This window comes from Gorilla gorilla, chromosome 6, assembly GCF_029281585.2.
Source record: "Gorilla gorilla gorilla isolate KB3781 chromosome 6, NHGRI_mGorGor1-v2.1_pri, whole genome shotgun sequence".
In the NCBI taxonomy this organism is placed as follows: domain Eukaryota; kingdom Metazoa; phylum Chordata; class Mammalia; order Primates; family Hominidae; genus Gorilla; species Gorilla gorilla.
In genome coordinates this window covers 163,634,246-163,654,024 of record NC_073230.2, presented here as the reverse complement: position 1 = coordinate 163,654,024, position 19,779 = coordinate 163,634,246, and the positions used below count along the sequence as shown (strand labels likewise).

General features: G+C 45.7%; 1 protein-coding gene across 4 annotated transcripts in view; it reads right to left on the bottom strand.

Moving 5' to 3' along the window:
* The window catches only part of DPP6 (dipeptidyl peptidase like 6), a 1,146,878-nt gene that overhangs the window by 93,443 nt on the left and 1,033,656 nt on the right, over positions 1 to 19,779 (bottom strand). For all 4 annotated transcript variants that reach the window (XM_063708874.1, XM_019031374.4, XM_019031372.4 and 1 more), the window contains 2 exons: positions 5,912 to 6,035; positions 4,191 to 4,229 (listed from right to left, as the gene is read on the bottom strand). In XM_063708874.1, the coding sequence (XP_063564944.1) occupies positions 4,191 to 4,229; positions 5,912 to 6,035 (163 nt within the window). The remainder of the gene's footprint in view (positions 1 to 4,190; positions 4,230 to 5,911; positions 6,036 to 19,779) is intronic.

Here is a 19,779-nt window from a genome sequence, read left to right as displayed (position 1 = left end):
CTATATTCCCTCAGTTTTCTGGGGGACATGTTTGCACATTTGGCAGACAAAGATACTCTAAATAAATGTAATAAATAATTAATTCTGGCCAGAAGCATTGTTTTTATAATGAGAAGGCCTCCACCGTTGTGATGTCATCTCTACCTTGTCATGGAAACATTCCTTGGAACACAGGTGAAGCCTCTGAGTCTGTCTGAGACCCGGTTTCTCATGTGGTAAATGTATTTTTAGTGACAAAGTGCAATGATTGTTGACCAGGGGACCTGGATTTTATCCTGGTTCCGTCTCTCATTTGATTTTGGGGGAAGCGTTTCTAGTCTCTCTGGATAACAGAATTTATCACACACAATGCCTGGTTTCCTCAACTCCACTCAGCAGATCTGTGAAGAAGGAGCCCTTTTGACTCATGAGAGCTTCTTTGTGAGCTATTTGTAGCATTTGTGCGAGTTTTTTTTTCCATGGTTCAGATATAATAATTTTGTCCAACCCCCCTTCCAGCCCAAATTTTGAAATCACAAAACCAAAATTCCGATGAAAGAAGAAAGACAGTCAGAAATGGATCCATGGAACCGATCCTTCAACCAAAACAATAGGCTCTGGGGTTCTATGGCAAATGCAGATGGTCCTGGCAGAGGATCCTCGTGGGTCTGCGTCAGGACTGACTCTGCAGGGTCAGCGCAGCAGTGACAGGGTGTGTATGTGGCAGGGGGGATTGCGTGCTTCTCTGGAATATTCCTAGAGGAGAGGGAACTTGGTGGGTCTCCACACATGCATTTGCCTCTTCTTTTTGGCTCATGGGGAATCTCTGTGGGTGACCATACTGAGGATTCCAGGAAGGAGTTGGGAAGAGAAGACAGGAGGATGAACGGCTCAGATGAACAGCTCAGATGACACAAAATTAGCAGGCTCGCTACAGCTCACCTCTGTTCTTGCATCGGGTCCTCGGAAGACCGGTGGACCTAAGCAGGCCGGGTCTCCCTGAGGTCTGCAGGACCTTCCAGATGCCAGTCTCTCCTGGGCCAGCTGGGGCAAGCTTCTGTGACCCATTGGAGATGGATGGGTAGAGGGCATGTGGCCTCCGTGTGTCTCCCTCACTCACGCCTGCAGCCCTCCCAGGAAAGCCCCTTTAGGCTCTGTCTGAAGCGGCAGCCAATGGCTTCGCTGGAAGCAGGTGGCAGGTCCAGTCTTAAAAAGTTACTAAGTTGTTCTCCAGGATATCACAGTATCTTGAGGGATGCAGAAACACTACAGATTATTTTTGAAAAATAGGGTCCATGAATTCCTTTACAAGAAAAACAATGTCATAAGAAACTGTTTGAAATTAAATCTTCCTGCAGACCACGGAGCTGCGATCTTCACAGGTGCAGACTCACAACCTGTAGGGTCTTCAGAGACATTCTGGCCTCCCAACTGCTGCCATGGGCAGGATGCCCCAACCCAGTGTCACAATCACAACTGCAGCTGATGGGCTGACCTGACCCAGGGACGCTCCATCCCAGGAAATCACACCTGTCACAGAACCTTACGTTTCCAACTCATGACAGCATTGCATATGTTTAAGCAGCTATTTTAAAAATTTAGGTATGTGCTTAGTAAATGCTTTAAACTTTACATTTGAAAACAGTAAGAATTATTTTAATTCATGCCACCTTTTAAGTGTTGACTGGATTCTGCTTGGAAGGATCTGGTTTCTGGAATCCCATTCAGGCTGTCTTACCCCGCACTTTAGTAGCTGTTCTCATATGGACGATGAGACACACAATCGCTAATACAGGAAAGTCCTGTTGATGACCTCGGCTCTGTAGCTACTCTGCAGAGCTAATGAAGTGAGCGCTGGAGGACAGAACCACGGCCCCCCATGGGCCTCCAGGGACCATGCACTCTGCCGTCCATCCAGAGGGCAGAACCGCAGGTAGCCAGCTGGGAAGCCAGCTCCCCCTGTGAGAATGCCTCTTGAGGGGGACAGGGAAGCAGAGTGGGCATGTCCACCTTGCTTTCCCATAGCCTCCCTGCCCCCAACAAAGAATCACGTCCCTCACCTCCTCCTGTTCAAACACAAAGTGGGCCTGGCATAGGGCCTCCTGCTCCATGTCCACCACTCTTTTCCTGGCTCCCACTCCCACCAACACCCGAATACCTCAGCACTGCTTCTGAATGTCTGAGGATCACCCTCGTGGCCTGCACAATGGATGTAATGCGAACATCTCATCTCCCTGTCTAGGATGTACCATCTTTAAGAGCTCATGCTCTAGCTTATTCATTTTTTAAAAAATTGTTGAGGTAAAATTCCCATAACACAAAAGAAAACATACTAATAAAAGTGAACAATTGAGTGGCATTTATCCATTCACAATGACGTGCAGCCACCTCTATCTAGTTCCAAAACATTTCCACCCCCCCCAAAATAAACCCCTGTTCATTAAGCTCTTCCTCTCCATACTCCCCCGGCCTTGGGACACCACTGATCAGCTTTCTGTGTCTATGAGTTTATTTATTCTGGATATTTTATATAGATGGAATTGTACAATAAGGTAGCCTTTTGTATCTGTTATTAGATGTGCTATTCACAACAGCCAAAAGGTAGACAGAACCCAAATGTCCATCAACAGACAAACAAACCGGAATATACTGGAATACTATTTCAGTTCTTCTTACGGCTGAATAATATTCCAGTATATGTATTATATTGTATATATATGTATATATACATAAAACACACACACATACATATGTATAATACTCCAGGATATATACTACGTACATATTCTGGAATATTATTCAGCCATAAGAAGGAATAAAATTCTGACACACACCACAATGTGTGCTCAGTGATAGTAGCCGACTCATTTTTTGAAATCCACAGCCTAGCATGGTGCCTGGTAAGATCCATAAATATTGGTTGAACACATGATATATAGATAACAGAGTTTACAAAATGTTCCTTTCATTGTAATCTCTCTGACAATTTGTCTAATGTGAGATGAACATCACAATACTATTTTTGATATGTATGCTTATATGTTTGGTCCAGGTGGCATTCAAGAACTTTCCAGCATGCTAATGTTTGAGGGTTCCCTAAGTCTTCCCTCTTCCCGATATCTTCTTGGCTTGGACTTGGCACCCAAAATGGGACATGTAAAATGAAAGTGGCCATGTGGAGCCATTCCTCTTGTGAATAAGATTGGCACAGAGCAGAAACAGGATGCATTTCGGAGTAGCCCGTCCGTTGATGAGGCTCTGACTTCTGAGATAATTATATTCCTGACTCCACAGGCAGAAGCAGCAGCTCAGCATCTATAGTGCTGGAATGTTCTTGGAGAGCCATGGCGATAGTTTTGTCCAGCTTCAGTTATTTTCCATAAATAGGATCCACCATATCGATGAAGAAGCATACCTGTGTCTCTACCATAATTCATGAGACTCAAGTCTGGCTTGACTTTTTCCAGAGTCTTTAAGACAATTTTCATCCCCTTAGGAAGGATAAGGAGACAGGAAGCTTCCAAAGCTTTTTCACGTGTTCTTCTTAGTGTCAGAGTGTGGAATGAGACAAAAAGGCTCGAAGAAAGAAAATACTGATACTTTTTGTGCAAGTTTAATTTAGAAAAAATTGTCTCAGAATGATTTACCTGGGCTTCTCCTGATCTCTTTTGGTCTCAAGTTCCTAGAGTCTGTTTTAATGTGTGTTCCTTTATCCGAGTTAGGGATGAAGAATCTCCAGGGATGGTTTGCAGTTATGTCCCTGAGGACGGGTCTTACGTAATCACAGAAGAGGTGACTCCAAATGAGACACCAACAAAACCACCCCTGGCAATAAACAGGGATATCCACCACTTTTCCACCATTTTACTATAGTAGATAATGTTAAGCCACCTTTGATGGACTGTTCATTTTCAATTCAGCAAGGTGCTGGCATCTAACTGCAAGCTGAGGTCTCACCAAACATTCCACACTCTGAAGAGCCGTGATTTTCACATGACCCTCCCTGGAACTCGGAATCTCTGGGAGCTCTCTGGGCAACCCTGGAGAACGGGAGGCACCGTGAGCGGAGCCGGCACGCCGTCTGTTTCTGCCTGGGGAGCCCTGTGTGATTTACTCTGAGAAGCCATTCTGCTGTTGTCGAAGCTCTGAGGGCCAGCCCTGGGGTGGATCGGGTGGAGGTGACAGTGGGGACCCAGACATGCAGTAGTTACCTGTCTGTGGAGCCAGGCCTCACTTTCATCCTCGTGTTTCTGAAATGAAATAAGAGCATTAGACAAGAGGGTTTTTCTTCTTTTTTTTTTTTGCACGTATTGTGTCTGTGACCAACAGTGCAGGAAACAATTTGGCTTCACCTACACAGCCGCTGCACAAGCATTGCACAGCTGCCGTGGCAGCTCCGGGAGGAGGCAATCCCGAGCTCTCCTCTTTGTCTCGTGGGTGGCTCGGAGCCGAACACAAGCGTCCTCAAATGAGAAAATGCCACTATCCCTAGCAACAAGGACAAACCCGTGGTGGGAAAGAACCCTCTGGAGGAAGATGGCACGTGTACCAGGGGGCGGTCATCACTGCCCGGGCATGTGTCCATCTAACAGTGAACCTCAGGCTACACTGAGTCAGAACATTGGACATTGTGTCCAGATCCCATTCTGGAACACTGAGTAACACTCCTGGTGGACCAGAAACCCTTTCAAAGGGGCTAAAGCATATAGGAAAAGTAGGTCTCACAGTGGTCTGTGGAAAGGTGCAAACAAAAGAAAAACAAAACTCCAAACACCAAACTCAAGCTGTGCAGCACACACGTGTCACCTGGAGGCGCTGTGGGCCTGGTGCTGGTGCAGACTGGACCTCCGGGCCCCTGGAGCAGGCCTCTGTCGTGGGTTATAGCAGGAAGCAGCGTCTGCCACTGACACTCAAGGCTCAGGGGCATGGAGAAGTTGCAGATTACAAGCCATTTTTAGCTGCCTGCTTTGTGTCCTCACGTTCCTTCCTTCCCCTCAAGCAAGCTCATCAGAATAGCCTGGAATCCGCCCCAGGTTAGATAAAAGGTCAGGCAAGACTGACCACCTTAGAAACAATCACGGTGCTTAGGATCTCAGGCACAGCTGTCGTGTTAGGAGCCTCTCAAGTAAATATGCCTGCAAGCCTTGGCCCCCCTCAGCCGGGAGACAGAAACTTAAGATCAAAAAGGAGTTTCTGAAAGGCCTGCCTGAATGTATTAATCGACATTATTTGATGTTTACAAAACCCGCCGCAAGGTGACCTGCTTCTGGGGGCCCTGATGGAGCAGCGTGGGGTGGGGGTGGGGGTGGGAGCGGGGGGCCCATCCCATGGGGCGAGGGTGAGGCCGTGGGCCGCCTGCCTGCTCCACCCGGGCAACCTCTCTTACACTTCATTTTTCCTTTGCTCACTCTTTGAGCATTTTAATTTTCTTTCCCCTGCGTTTACCTCCTCTCACTACACACTGAATCGGCCTGAGACTCCTAGAAACACGGCTGGCCTCACCAGGACGTGGGGAGGGACGCACGCCTGGAGCCCGCTGGCGGAGGCTGTCGGCGGGGTCTGGGGAAAGGCAGGGCCCCTCCTCTCTGAGCATCAGCTGCAACGAGGAGGACGCTCACTTAGGTCACAGCGGCGAGCGCGGATGAAGGGAAGCAACACTCAGTGAACTGCGGACGGACGGCGTCCAGGTGCCAGGCACGGGGTGCCTCTGGCAATTCACGGATGGGTTCGGCCGGGTCTGCGGCAGCGCCTGCATCCGCCACGAGGTGGCAGCCACGCCGGAGCCGGGACTCTGCGCCGCAGGCGCCCCGCAGCAGCTGGGCGGCCGGTCCCCAAGTCCCAGGCCCGAGGGCTGAGACTCTGGCGCCACCTCGGGCGCGTCTGACCATCGGTTCTTCACCCGTCTCCCCTCCACCCCCACAGCCCCCCGTACCTTTGTGCAGACCCCCGTGGTGGCGTCGCAGAGGGTGAGGATGGACGTGTTCTGCGCCCGGTTCAGCCAGGTCACGGCGACCTTGGTGCTGGTGGCCCACTTCACCATGGTGATGTAGTACTCCCTGGAAACGCCAAACACAGCATGAGCAGCTTGGCAGGACCCCCGCACGACAGAAGCCAGGGGACCGCCGACCCCAGCCCTGGACACGACACGGGAGCCGGGGGCCGGAGCCAGTGGTGACACAGCCAGCCTGCGAGCTTCTGAAATCCGGCTTATCAAGAATCTGCACTGGTGCGGAACTCTGAGGGGCCGCCCAGTCATTACCTCTTGCTAAATAAACCCAAAGACACTGGGAGTTGCATGTCACTGCGTGTGGCTGCCCTGGGGGTGAGGGGTGTGGGGGCTGCTCCGTGGGTTTTGAGGTCTCGTCTCTCCAGCTGATGCCTTGACTTTCACACCGCAGTACCAGGCAAACGCACAACTAACCACCTGACCAGGCAGCGAGGGGTCTGGGGAGGCAGGACAGAGAAAGAACCGGAAAAGGGCTGTCGGGAGGCCCCAGAGAGTGACACAGGGTGAGAAGCATCCCAGCCTGGGCTGTTGAAGGCTCCATTCTCTAATTCCTCCTCCTTAAAGATAAAATACCCAGGGACACTCTCTAGCTAATTAGGGAAATTGGTTCATGGCTCTGGGCTTCAGGCGAACTTGGTTTGATATCTTAAGGGTCATGCGCCTGATTCTGCCCAGACCTGAAACTACCACAGGCTCTGTGCGGCTCTCTACTTAGCCCGATGGGTACCGGGGCTTCTGGGAATTCATCCAGTCACCCAGAGCCCTCCAAAAACCAGATTAAAAAATACAATTTTACATTTAAGAGGAAGAAGAAAGTGTTGAGAAAATTAATGCCCCAAAAAGACTATCCCCAGGTGAATCCCAGAATGTTCTAGAAGCCAGCTAATGTGCATTCAATCATTGACCCCTTCTCTATCTATAATGAGATCTCCTGTTCAGAATGATTACTTTGTGGTCTTACAAGATCTTTTATCACTAAAGACAGCAGTACATTCACTAGACAATTCCTGGCGAGCCAGAGAACGACCTCACTACACTTAATAATTATTTTAACAGAAAGGACTATAGCCAGGTGCCTTGGCCAGAGCCTCAGTTAACCAGGAGATTCCAGTGCCACATCTCCCCCATTTCCCACAATTAAAACTTGTTAATCAAGGTTCTTAATAACTTGACCTAAATCAGGACCATGTGGCAAACAGAAGGAACAGCGGCAAGCCGGTGAGGGCCTAAGACAGGCGGCTGCTGGCACGTGGCCAGGAGGGGAGGTCTGCAGCTGCCCACTGTGGTCATGGGGAGTTCCTGAGGACTGGGGTGGTAAGGAGGCACACAACCCGTGAACACAGGAGGGGCGCTCAGCTGTAATCCAGCTCTCATGACTTTCAACCTGCTCCATTTCTGTGATGTCTGAAACATGGTTGCTTTTCTTCCCACCATCTGCTCCCCATACTAGCCCGTCCTAGAGCCTGGCCTGCCCTAGAACCTGGCTTGCATGTCCACAGGGACCATGCCCTCCCCTCTGCTCTCCATCCTGGCCCTGGCACTGAAAGGTGGCACATCCTGCCAGCAACATCCACCAAAAGTCCTGCTTTGCTGTTTCACGGCCCAAAGGCAGGGACAGGCATTTATAATGATGGGATTTGGTCATTATTTACAATCATAAGAAAAAAATATATGTCACTTTTGTCCTTAAATATAATTCAAGGTCTGTGCCTAGCCCTTGCTTTACATAGGACACTTTTATTTTTTAATGATGTTGTAACTGGTCTTTGAGTCCACACTGGAGGACGCTGAAGCGTGTGCAGGGAAACTGCCATTTATAAAACCATCAGATCTCGTGAGAACGTATTCCCTACCATGGGACGTGTGTGAGAGCCACATGGGGCCTGTGGTTGCAGATTCCATGTCCACACTGGGGACAGTGGAGAAGCCACAGGGTACCCTGCACTTACTCTCTCAGCAAACACATTTCGTCTGCAAGCAATCAAGAAAGAAAATGTAAGGTCTCCCGGCATGACTATTTTTTCCCTCTATGTCCTTCATGCTAATTAGGAAGAATGCTGCTTTTGTTCTCAATTGTTGGAAACATTCATTCATCCTATGCTTCTTTCTGCTTTTTATAGTGTTCTTTTGTACAAATAATCTTCATCTAGGCCAAATATGACTACACACTATTCTTAGTTTTTCTATTTCTTAATTTGGAAGTGAAATGTTATAAATGAAAATGAGATGGATGCAAACTTTCTCTTGATGCCGCCAGAACAAATCATGCTGGAAATGTCACTAGGCTGAGTACCACTGGATGGAACCAGGGGCCTGGGGTGTGCAGCATCAACAGCAGTGACATGGCCCGTGGAGTCATGGTACTGTTCCTGCTTAAAGCTCCTGGCCACAAAACGTGGACACACAGGGACAAGCCTGCTTCATGGCTTTAGAAGGAGGCAAGGATGTGTTACTCTGGTGTGGTTTGTTATTTTCTAGAAGTAGCCACCACACTGTTTCTTTACTCAGAGCCTGATATGGTTTGGCCATGTCCGCCTGCCCCCCCGCCCCCCGGGAAATCTCACCTTGAATTGTAATAATCCCCACATGTCAAGGGCGGGGCCAGGTGTAGACAATTGAATCATGCGGGTGGTTTCCCCCATGCTGTTCCCATGGTAGGGAATAAGTTCTCACGAGATCTGATGGTTTGATAAATGGCAGTCTCCCTGCACACGCTCTCTTGCCTGCCACCAGGTAAGACATCCCTTTGCCCTTCTTTCGTCTTCCACCATGATTGTGAGGCCTCCCCAGCCATGTGGAACTGAGTCTATGAAACCTCTCTCTTTCTAAATTACCCAGTCTCAGGTATGTCTTTATTTTATTTATTTATTTTTATTTTTATTTTTTTGAGACAGAGTCTCACTCTATTCCCCAGGCTGGAGCGCAGTGGCACAATATCTTGGCTCACTGCAACCTGTACCTCCCAGGTTCAAGCGATTCTCACGCCTCAGCCTCCCAAGTAGTTGGGATTACAGATGTCTGCCACCATGCCTGGCTAATTTTTGTGTTTTTAGTAGAGATGGGGTTTCACCATGTAGGCCAGGCTGGTCTCAAATTCCCGACCTCAAGTAATCTGCCAGCCTCGGCCTCCCAAAGTGCTGGGACTACAGGCATGGACCACCGTGCCCAGCCTCAAGTATGTGTTTATTAGCAGTGTGAGAACTGACTAATATAGAGCCCCAAGTAAAATGTCCAGTTACATAAAGCAAGTGCTAGATCATCTCTTTTTTCCCTCCCTCCCTCCCCTCCCCTCCCTCCTTCCTTCCTTTCCTCTCCCTCCCTCCCTCCTTTCCTTCCTTCTCTTAGTTTGTAATATGAGGCTGTTGCACTGAGGAAAAATATAATTGTACTAAAAATTAGGACAGTTAAATGTGGACCCACTCTGCCTCGTGGATCATCCCTGGGTCGAGGGGCAGAATGTGACTCACCTCAGAGGCCTGAGAAAGCCTTGGTTCTACAACTAATTCTATACGGTGCTTCAACCCTCAGTTTCTTCATTTGTGTAATGTGAATTTTTAAAGCCTGGTGGTGCCCTTAGAGATGTTATGGTGATGAAACACAGTGTGAAATATTTTTAAAAACCCCAAACAATAAACACTATTAATGGAATTTATAAAGATTATATAATAAGATTTCTTTTTACATACATGCATCCATAAGGGCTCCACCTCTATGTAAGGAAGCCGTGATTCTCACATTTTGGGCAATTCTTTGCCTCTTCTAATCCTGTTGCCATTTATCATAAAGCTTTTGGGCCCCTTCTGCCGACTCGCCCTGAGAGCTTGATGCTGCCTCATGACCCGCATAGCAACATCTCATCTCTAGTCAACATTTCCTAAGTCCATGAGTTGCATCAATGACTATGCCTGGTGCCAAATACACTTGATTTTTTATGTTTTTTAGACGGAGTCTCGCTCTGTTGCCCAGGCTGGAGTGCAGTGGTGTGATCTCAGCTCACTGCAACCTCCTCCTCCTGGGTTCAAGTGATTCTCATGCCTCAGCCTACCAAATAGCTGGGATTACAGGTGCCTGCTACCATGCCCGGCTAATTTTTGTATTTTTAGTAGAGACGGGGTTTCACCATGTTACCCAGGCTGGTCTTGAACTCCTGGCCTCAAGTGATCCACCTGCCTTGGCCTTCCAAAGTGCTGGGATGACAAGCATGAACCACTGCGCCTGGCCCCAAATACATTTTAGTTATTTTCTAAAAACCAAGTCGGTGTACAAGGGTGAAGCATCACCACCAACAGGGCAATCTTGAAGGCGTTCTAGCAGCTTTCTGGGGACAAGGTAGGCACCTTGCGAGGCAGCGACGCTTTGGACAAAGGGACATTCTTTTGCTCTATAAGGTTTGTAGTCACACTTTTGCTGCTGGAAGGGAAAATAAAACATTTACTTGCTCACAAACAGCACACCATACACCACATCAAGTGTGGACTCTCCAGACAGAGGTCTCCAGCAGGCAGTGGTGCCTGGCCGGCAGAGGGAGACCTTTACTAACTTTGTGTTATCATGTCTAAAAAGACACAGAAATAATGAAAAGTCACAATGCCATTAGAAATGAATGTTGAAAATCTCTAACTGCAACACAGATGGCACTGGTGAAACCAGACAAGGTCTTGCCCAGTTTCTTCCCTGTAGGGAACAGGGCAGCCCCAGCCATGAGAACACAGAAGGAAAAGGTTTTTCTCTTCCCCACTGTACTATTCTTCCCTCAGAAATGCTGGGCTCACACCAGCCACAGATTTGGAAAGTCAAACCTTTGCTAAATGGGTGTTAAGGAAGATTGTAATTTTCCATGTGTACTAATTTACATAGAATGTCAAAGAAAAATTCTTAAGAAGGTAGAAAAAAAAATGTCAACTCAGCCCAGATGATCCATGCCAGATGCATATGGGTTAGACTGTCTTCCAGACTTACACCGGAGAAGAGCTCAGTAGCATCTAAAAAGTCAGAACACAGAGTCAAAGTTGACTCTCACCCTTTGTCTGTGGCCAGGTATCAGGTGTGGGAGGCATTCTCCTTCCTGAGGTGTGGAACTGTGAGGGTCAAATGGTGCAGAATAAAGAAAAGGGAAGTCACACTAAAAATAAAGAGAACAGAATTCTAAAAGTCCAAGATGAGATCAAAAAGTGAGATGAGGGGGCTGCAAGGAAACTAAAACTAAAATTAGAAAAATTTGGGTCAGGAAAATTGAGGAAAATGTGGGAGGTTCTCCCACAAGGCAGAGGAAGGTGACACAGAGGTGTAAAGAAGAAGATGAGCCTTCCTACCAGCTGGGAAGAGCAGTGCTTCTACAGAGAAACCAGAGTGGCTACAGACACGATAACCAAAGACAAAGAGGACGAGACTTCTGTGTAGGAGAAAAGACCCGAATGTGAAGACTAAAAGGGATTTCCCACATTCCAGGGAAAATAATGAAACATCTAAATATGTTGTGCTAGAACCTTTGAGTTATAGGAAAACAGAAATTCCACAACAATCTACTAATAAGGAAATAAGTTTTGACAAAGGATCAAAATTTAGGCTGATCTGAAGCTTCTCCTCCTTTCTGTCTATTGCTAATACTTAATGTTTAATATTTCAATGTGTTTTTTTGACAACCAATATATTTTTGTATTAAAGTGTATTTTCTACTTTTTTTTTTTTTTTTGAGGCAGAATCTCACTCTGTCACCCAGGCTAGAGTGCAGTGGCACGATCTCAGCTCACTGCAACCTCCACTTCCTGGGTTCAAGCGATTCTCCTGCCTCAGTCTCCCGAGTAGCTGAGATTACAGGTGTGCGCCACCACGCCCAGCTTATTTTTGTATTTTTAGTAGAGACGGGGTTTCGCCTTGTTGGCCAGGTTGGCCTCAAACTCCTGACTTCAACTGATCCACCAGCCTCAGCCTCCCAAAGTGCTGGGATTACAGGGGTGAGCCACTGTGTCCGGCCTTATCTTTTACTTGAATATATTCTACACTGACTTATGAAGGCAACTCAAAATTAATGGCTCAAAATTAAAAACTCAACATGTAAAAAAAAGTAATCTCTAAAATCAGTTCATCCATAGCTAGTTCTAAACTACTATCAATTTGATGATAAATTCAAATTAAGTGATAAAAATAATATAAGGAAATACTGGGCAAATAGTTTGTAGGATCATAAGCATTTAGTAAATTGCAAAAAGAAGGCTAAAAACAAAATGTAGCAGCATTACACATGATGAAATGGAAGGATATTATTTAGAAAAAAGGAATAGAAACACTTATGTTTCTGGAATAAGAGAAAAGACATGGTAAAGTTTTCAAAATGGTGATCAGTTTGGAAAGAACTGAATTTATTATATTTAACCTTCATAATGGCAGAGACCATACCCACCTTATTCATTTGTATATTTTTTAGCACCTTACATAGGGCTTCACACATGGTAAATACTTAATATTGGTTAAAGAAATGAATTTAATTTTAATAGCAAATCAATGAATTTCTTTTCAGTACAGAGTCAAATAAAATAATTCTGAAGCTTGCATATAAGAAGAAATAGATAGGTGGTTTTAAAAAGGAAGCATAGGGAAAGGGGATCTATTTTTTAAAGTTGCTAATAATAAGTGTATTTCTGGAACCACCTGACATCTGACTGAGGCAACCATCAGTAGTGGACGGGCACCTTTAATGCACACTGGTTTGTATGATAATTTTACATTTAATAAAGATGTCATTCCAAATCAGTAGGGAAAGGAAGACTTCCACAATCGATGGTGTTGGGAAAATGGCTTAATCATTTTTTTAAAAAAACCCAAATAAATGAAGAACAAATATACATTTTCAGAAAAGAAATCTCAAAGGATAATTTATCAAATTTCTCACAGTAGTTACCTCTGGGTAGTGTGATGTGCAATGACAAGGGATTATTATTTTCCACACTGCATAGGTTACTTTTTAAACAGGAAGATGGTTATTAAGAAAACACTGTAAGTCTCCAATTTAAGTTAGTAGATTTATCACATTAGTTTGTTTTCCCTCCAGAAACCTAATTGCAATGATAATAAAGAAATAAAATATATGTACAATAATAAAGACAACAGGGGAGGGCTGAGAGATTTCATGTTTCTGGAAGACAGAAAGTAGATAGGAGGGTCATGAGGGATGAGTCAGGCTGGAGGGCACAGCAACCTGGACACTTGCAGAGCTGAAACCTCAGAGAGAATCATGGGGACTCAGAGCTCCAGGTAAAGCATCGTATGAGACTCAGAAATGCAGTTCAAACAGGAGGAACAATTGAAAGTATATGGATGAAACGGTGATAAGTGAAAAGAAAACACACACATAGATATATTGTTTCAAAATTCAAAAAGCTTTTGGAAAGAAAAAAGGTGATTTGCAGAGGAAAAATTATCAGAAGTCTATTCTCACGCTGCTGTAAAGAACTGCCTGAGACTGGGTAATTTATAAAGGAAAGAAATTTAATTGACTCACAGTTCTGCAGGGCTGCAGAGGCCTCAGGAAACTTACAATCATGGTGGAAGGGAAAGCAAACCCATCCTTCTTCATATGGTGGCAGGGAGAATTGCCCAGCAAAGGGGAAAAAGCCCCTTATAAAACCATCAGATCAAATGAGCACTCATTCACTATCAAGAGAACAGCATGGGAGTAACCGCCCCCATGATTCAATTACCTCCCACAAAGTCCCTCCCACGACACTTGGGGATTATGGAAACTACAATTCAAGATGAGATTTGGGTGGGGACATAGCCAAACCATATCACAGACCAACATGAGGTTTATCTTTAGCATCTCAAAATGCTGGAAACAATGGAGCTATACCCTCTAGCTTTGACGAATAAAGAGTTACTAAAAACACTACAATTCTACATACAGCTAAAATTTTAAATGTGTAAAAAAAGAGACACATTTTTAGCTATTCAAGAATTCAGAAATTTTACTTCCTGAACTCCTTTCTTAGTAGATCATTAAGAGAATGCACTCCAGACAAAAGAGGGAGTAAATCACATGATCTATGAGATCTAGGAAACAGTTGCCCCAACATGAGGAAGCAATGCGGGGAGGTCCCAGGATGGCATTAGTGTAGAGGTTGGAAAAAGTAGTCCAGACAATACCAGGGCTATGGAGGGCACTCAGAGAGACAGATTTGGGGAAAAGGGCAATGCAACAGAATAGCTGAGAGGATTTGAAAAAAGGAGAGAGAGGATGTAATAAAATTAAATATTTCAGGTAAAAAACAAAAGCAATTTAAAACTCCAGGAAAACAAAAAGTGAAACAAAAAGAATTGCAATCACAGGGCACTCCTTAGCTCTATCATGAAAGATAATCACTTAGTTATGACAAAGTAAATGCTATTTATTGATTTTAATCTTTTAGAATCAACCTATGGAAAAGTAAGGAAGGTTTAGTTATGATTACAGGACAGAGTGTAAATGCCATCAACCTCAATGATGCAAAAGTAAAAACAAAGATGCAGAAGTTGCTGTGTGGTAGGGACAGGAAAGGGACTTTTGTAGGAAAGGGCAGGGGACTAATCTCAGTTTACAAATTGGGAAGTTAAGAGCTCCTCTCTGTAGTTAATGTAACATGAACAAACTTGTAATAGTATTTAAATGTAAAAAGGTAACTGACATAGAGAATAAAATCCACATATAAATGGAGGAGGTAGAATAGGTAGGAAGGTAAGTGTTCTGAATTCTTGTCTATCATAAAAAGACAATAAATAAGACAAAAATTCATTTAAAAACAGTGAAATGTGCATTTTGCTTAGTGATTTACCATATAGGATGGTATATATCAGGATAAAGTGTAAAAAGAGTGAAAAGTCATCTCCATCTGGGGGTGGGATGGGTTAGAAGGAGAGGGAAGAGACTGTTGTTTTTCACTATAGACTCTTCCATATTATTTTATTTTTAAGCACTAATATGCAATACTTTGATAAAAAAGAAAAGCAAAGTTAAAACTAAATAAAACTTAACAACAACAATAAATAAACCCCCAGTGTCATGGAGAAATATTTCAGTGCCTCTGAATGAGGCTGAACCTATTGGCTAGCTCTCACTGGTACACGGCGGAGATGTCCTTCCCCACACACCTGATCACAGCCGCTCTAGATGCTTCCAATCAGACCAAGTTCATAAGAATGAGATATTTTTTTTCAAGCTCCTCAAGAAATAAGTTTAATTCAAAGAAAAGAAGGCAGGAAAGGGCACAGAAGCAGCAGGATATTTAATTAATAATGCCCACCCATTCATCTGATAAGGGGACGGGAATGATTAAGTCTTCATGAAGGTGGCAAGGTCAGATTAGACGGGTCTGTGGACTGAGGTAGGGAGCTGGTGATAGGACACACAGAATCTGCTGCAGACCTGAGAGCTTGCTCTTTTTGTTCAGGGAGCCTAGATGGAGCTCTCCAGAGTCACCCCTACTTGATTGTGACGGGCATGGTGGTGGCTGACCCCACAAACTCGGAACAGGTAAGGGTCTCACGTATATTCTCAACAGTGACCAATACTTGAGCTGGCTTTCTCACCAAGCGAAAACCAGACTGCCCTGTAACTAGAATCTACATCAGCTCACTGAGTGCACATTTTTTTCCTGTCCTTTTAGGAAAAAAATGAAGGAACAAGTACGTTGCTTTGATTTAACAGTGAAGTGTTTCTTTCTCAGAAAACTGTGCTTGAGTGTTAAAGGATCGGGTATGCTGAGCTCTCTGTGGGCTTTGCTTGGATAAGCTTCTGTGACTTCTGAATTTTACAGAAGGGTGGGGGCTTGGTAAGGTTTTCCTCAGGCAAGTGTCCGCACAGCTGGGGCCGAGGTCTGGCTCACTCTTGTCCTAGGTCTCTCTCCTTATGAGGGCCTCTTGTCCCAGGAGAATGGCGTGTTCACAGTGCAAGTTGTAGCTCAATTCCCTCCCCAGAGGCTGCTGTCGAAGCTTGGATGTGCACTGTTCACACCATGCAGGAGGTTCCATGTTGGGCATGAGGCTCACAGGCAACGAAACACACAGGACCCCTTGCAGCAACCTTCTCCAAGCAGCAAAGTCCCAGTGGCTCAAGCTGGAGCCGAAAACTCTCCTTTCCTTGTGCAGTTCCCCAGGTGTCTTTGCCCCTATAGAAAATGATGAAAATAGGGCAGAGAAGAGCTGTCTCCAATCCGATAGCCTCCAAGAAAGCCACGTTTGTCAGCCTGTCCTGTGCCCTTTTCCAGCCCTTCTGGTTCCTGCCTCCTCCCTCACAAGGTCTAGGCCTTATCATTCTTCCTCACAGTCCTGGGTTGGCCAGGCGGGGAGCTCCTTGAGACAAACAAAGAGCAAGGAGAAGGAAGTGCTTCTACTCACGTGTGTTCTGTCCCAAGGCGTGGGACCTGCAGATGCCTGTCAAATTCCCATGCCCTGAGTAAGACTGTCTCTCGAGGGGACAAAGGGAAGCATTGATCAGAGGGAGACTCTACAGGAACGTTATAATGCCAGAACACTCAACGTCAACAGAAGGCACAGTCATGAGAACAGGTTGGACTGATGGGAGGCGTCCATGCCTCACAAAGGGAAGTGGAGGGAGAGCAGAATCCTGTGCTGCAGGAATGGCTGCCCACTGCTCAGTGAGCTGCAATAATGCCACACCCCACTGACCCGCGCTGCTCCCTGTAAACCTGTTGGTGTCTGCATGGGTGACACATCCCGTGTCATACAGGGACATCATTGGCACCACCATGACTGTACTCAGAAGGCACTGCCGCCTAGAAGGAAGCATGGGCAGAGACTAGAGAAGACCCTGCCCCTGTGTGAGCTGTCCTGATTTCGCAGCAATCACAGGCAGTGTTGTCACCCTCGCCCAGGGAGGTCAGGCCACCCAGAGGGAGCAGGACAGCTACAGGGATGCGAGGCCTTTGTGGCAAAGTCAGGCAAAGTCCATGCAATTAGGGGAGAAAGCAGGTGGTGGAAACAGTCTCTACCCCTATCTCTAATGAGACAAGTCAGGTTCTGACAGTGTGGTTCCTGTACCAGCAGCCCCTGGGAAGGTGTTAGGAACCGCATGTCCCAGCACTTTGGGAGGCCGAGGTGGGTGGACCACCTGAGGTCGGGAGTTCGAGACCAGCCTGGCCAGCATGGTGGAACCCCGTCTCTACTAAAAATACAAAAATTAGCCAGGCCTGGTGAGAGTTGCCTGTAATCCCAGCTATTCAGGGGGCTGAGGCAGGAGAATTGCTTGAACCCGGGAGGCGGAGGTTGCAGTGAGCCGAGATCACGCCACTGCACTCCAACCTGGGCGACAGAGCGAGACTCTGTCTCAAAAAATAATAATAAAAAAAAAGAAAAAGAAATGCAAACTCCCAAGCCTCACCCTAGACCCTCTGAATCTGAAACTCTGGGGGTGGGGACAAGCAGTTCCTGGCTTAACAAGGCCCTAGGTGATTCCAATGCCAGCTCGAGTGGAGAACTACTGATTGGAGACGAGCGATCCTCTGTCTGGCAGTGGGCGACCACATGAGAATAACTCCAAGCGCTATTTAACTATAGATCTCCATCTCCAAATCTGCCCTTACTAAATATTCTTTGAATGGGTAGATGTATTGGTAGGCAGGTAAAGTGCTTCAGAATAAAGAGAAATTTGGTAGCAGTTAAAGGAGAGGAGAAAATAGGATTTGAAGTGGAATCGTTTTTTAACATAAGGCTGGAGCTGCGTGCTAAAAGACGCAATAATCTATCTGCCAAGATGAAGAGAGATATTGAAGCATTTTGATAATCACAGAAAATAGACGGTCATATTTTAATAATCATCAAAATTCCATTTTAAAAAGAGCATGATACCAAAATATGAACAGGAAGTGAAGATTCATGGAAGAAATGCTACCAAATTTCTCTTTATTCTAAAGCACTATATCTGCCTACCAATGCACTGATGCATCCAAGCGCGTCTAGTCAGGGCTTGGCATGTGGGAGACACGGTTCTAGGTGCGGACGGTGCAGAGATGGGCAAGCCACTAACTTCAGCACAGGGTGGGGACTGCCATGGATTACGTGGGGGAGCACATGCAATGGCACAGCCTGGCTGAGGAAACGTTATTACATTCCATGAGTCCTCGGCCAAAGGTGCCTTCAAATCAGAATATAGTGACTCTTCCTGGTGAGAAGCATATGAATTTTTTATTTGTCCATTTGTTTGCCATAAAATATTAATAGAGCATTGTCTCTGTCACAGGGATTAATGTGCTGTGATACTTCTTTGTGTTCCAAATCCTGGCAAATGTTCTGACAGTTGTGTGGCAGTAAAGGGCGAGGGGAACAAAGCTGGTTTATCTCATGAAATAAAGGGCCCACAGTTAACTCTGGTATTTTTTTAGCAATGTTTATCCCATGGATTGAGCAGGGGTACAAAAATGTTATGAGAGAGGACATTTTAAAAGATGATGTGCTTTAATAGAGGGCACCGCTGAGCAAACTGAAACGACCCTAAATACCAAGTGCCGCTCTACTAAAGTGTACAGTTCCACATTTGAGTATGCTCTCGGGCAGCCAAGCAGTTGCATAAAAACATCTGCCGGCAGAGTGCCCTCTACAACACAGAAAAGTGATGACTTAAGACAAATTACTATTTGGTGTCTGTTTCCATAATTTCACTTTCCATGTAGCAATAGACCATGCTGCCTTTCCCTTCCATCTCAAGGGCTGGCTATAACGCAGGGCCGGCTGTCAGGATGAGGGAGAATGAAACGAGAAGGGGTCACAGAGAACGCGCCTTAGGGACTGCGGCATCCTTTTTCAACAATTTAATGCTGTGAACATGAAGACACCCAGTGAATAGGAGTGGTGGGGGTAAAGCCATGTTGTCCTTTTCCCAGCCATTCATTTTCACACACTCAGCACCCATCTATCTATTTGTCCATCAGTCTGTCCGTCCATCCATCCATCCATCTACTGTTCATTCCTCTCACCCATCCATATATCCATCAACCATTTTTCCATCCATTCATCTATCCACCCATCCATTCATCATCCCTCTATCCATTAATTCATCCAACTATCCATCATCCATCCATCCACCCATCCATATATTCATCATCCATCTATCCATCCACCCACCCATCATCCATCCATTCACTCATCCATCATCCATCCATGTATTCATCCACTCATCCATTCATTATCCATCTATCCACCTATTCATCTATCTATCCCCCTACCCATCCATCATGCATTTATCTATTCATAATCCATCCCTCCACCCACCCAACCATCACCCATGCGTCTATTCATCACCCACCTACCCACCCATGGACTCAACCTGTCTCCTCAATATTTGCTCATGCCTCAATGCATGTTAACACATTTAAAAACATGAAGCTAGGTAAATTTTGCCAAGTCTCATTTTCCTGCAGATGCCATGAAATCCATGTACTGAATTTGCTACCTGTGGTCCACAGGAAGAAACTGCAGATGTCACTTACACCCTTGGAGTTGACCAGCACTGGCTCACCAGCCCAGTGACTCTGCCTTGGCAAACCTTGTCCAGTGTTTCAGTGTTTTACTGACAATTTCAGATGTCAAGACTGTTTTGCTAGCTGGAAGATATGGCTAAGGTGTTTTATTGATGAGGATGGCGACGCAGAATCCCATTTTATTTTTCTGATGTCTCCTGCCCATTATAAGGCTGCCAAACAGCCAATCATTCCCTGCATTTACAGCATCTTCAGAACAATCCAGCTGCCCTTTCAAACACAGGCCATGACAATGTAAAACGTACTTTCTTCACCAGAAACTTATTATTC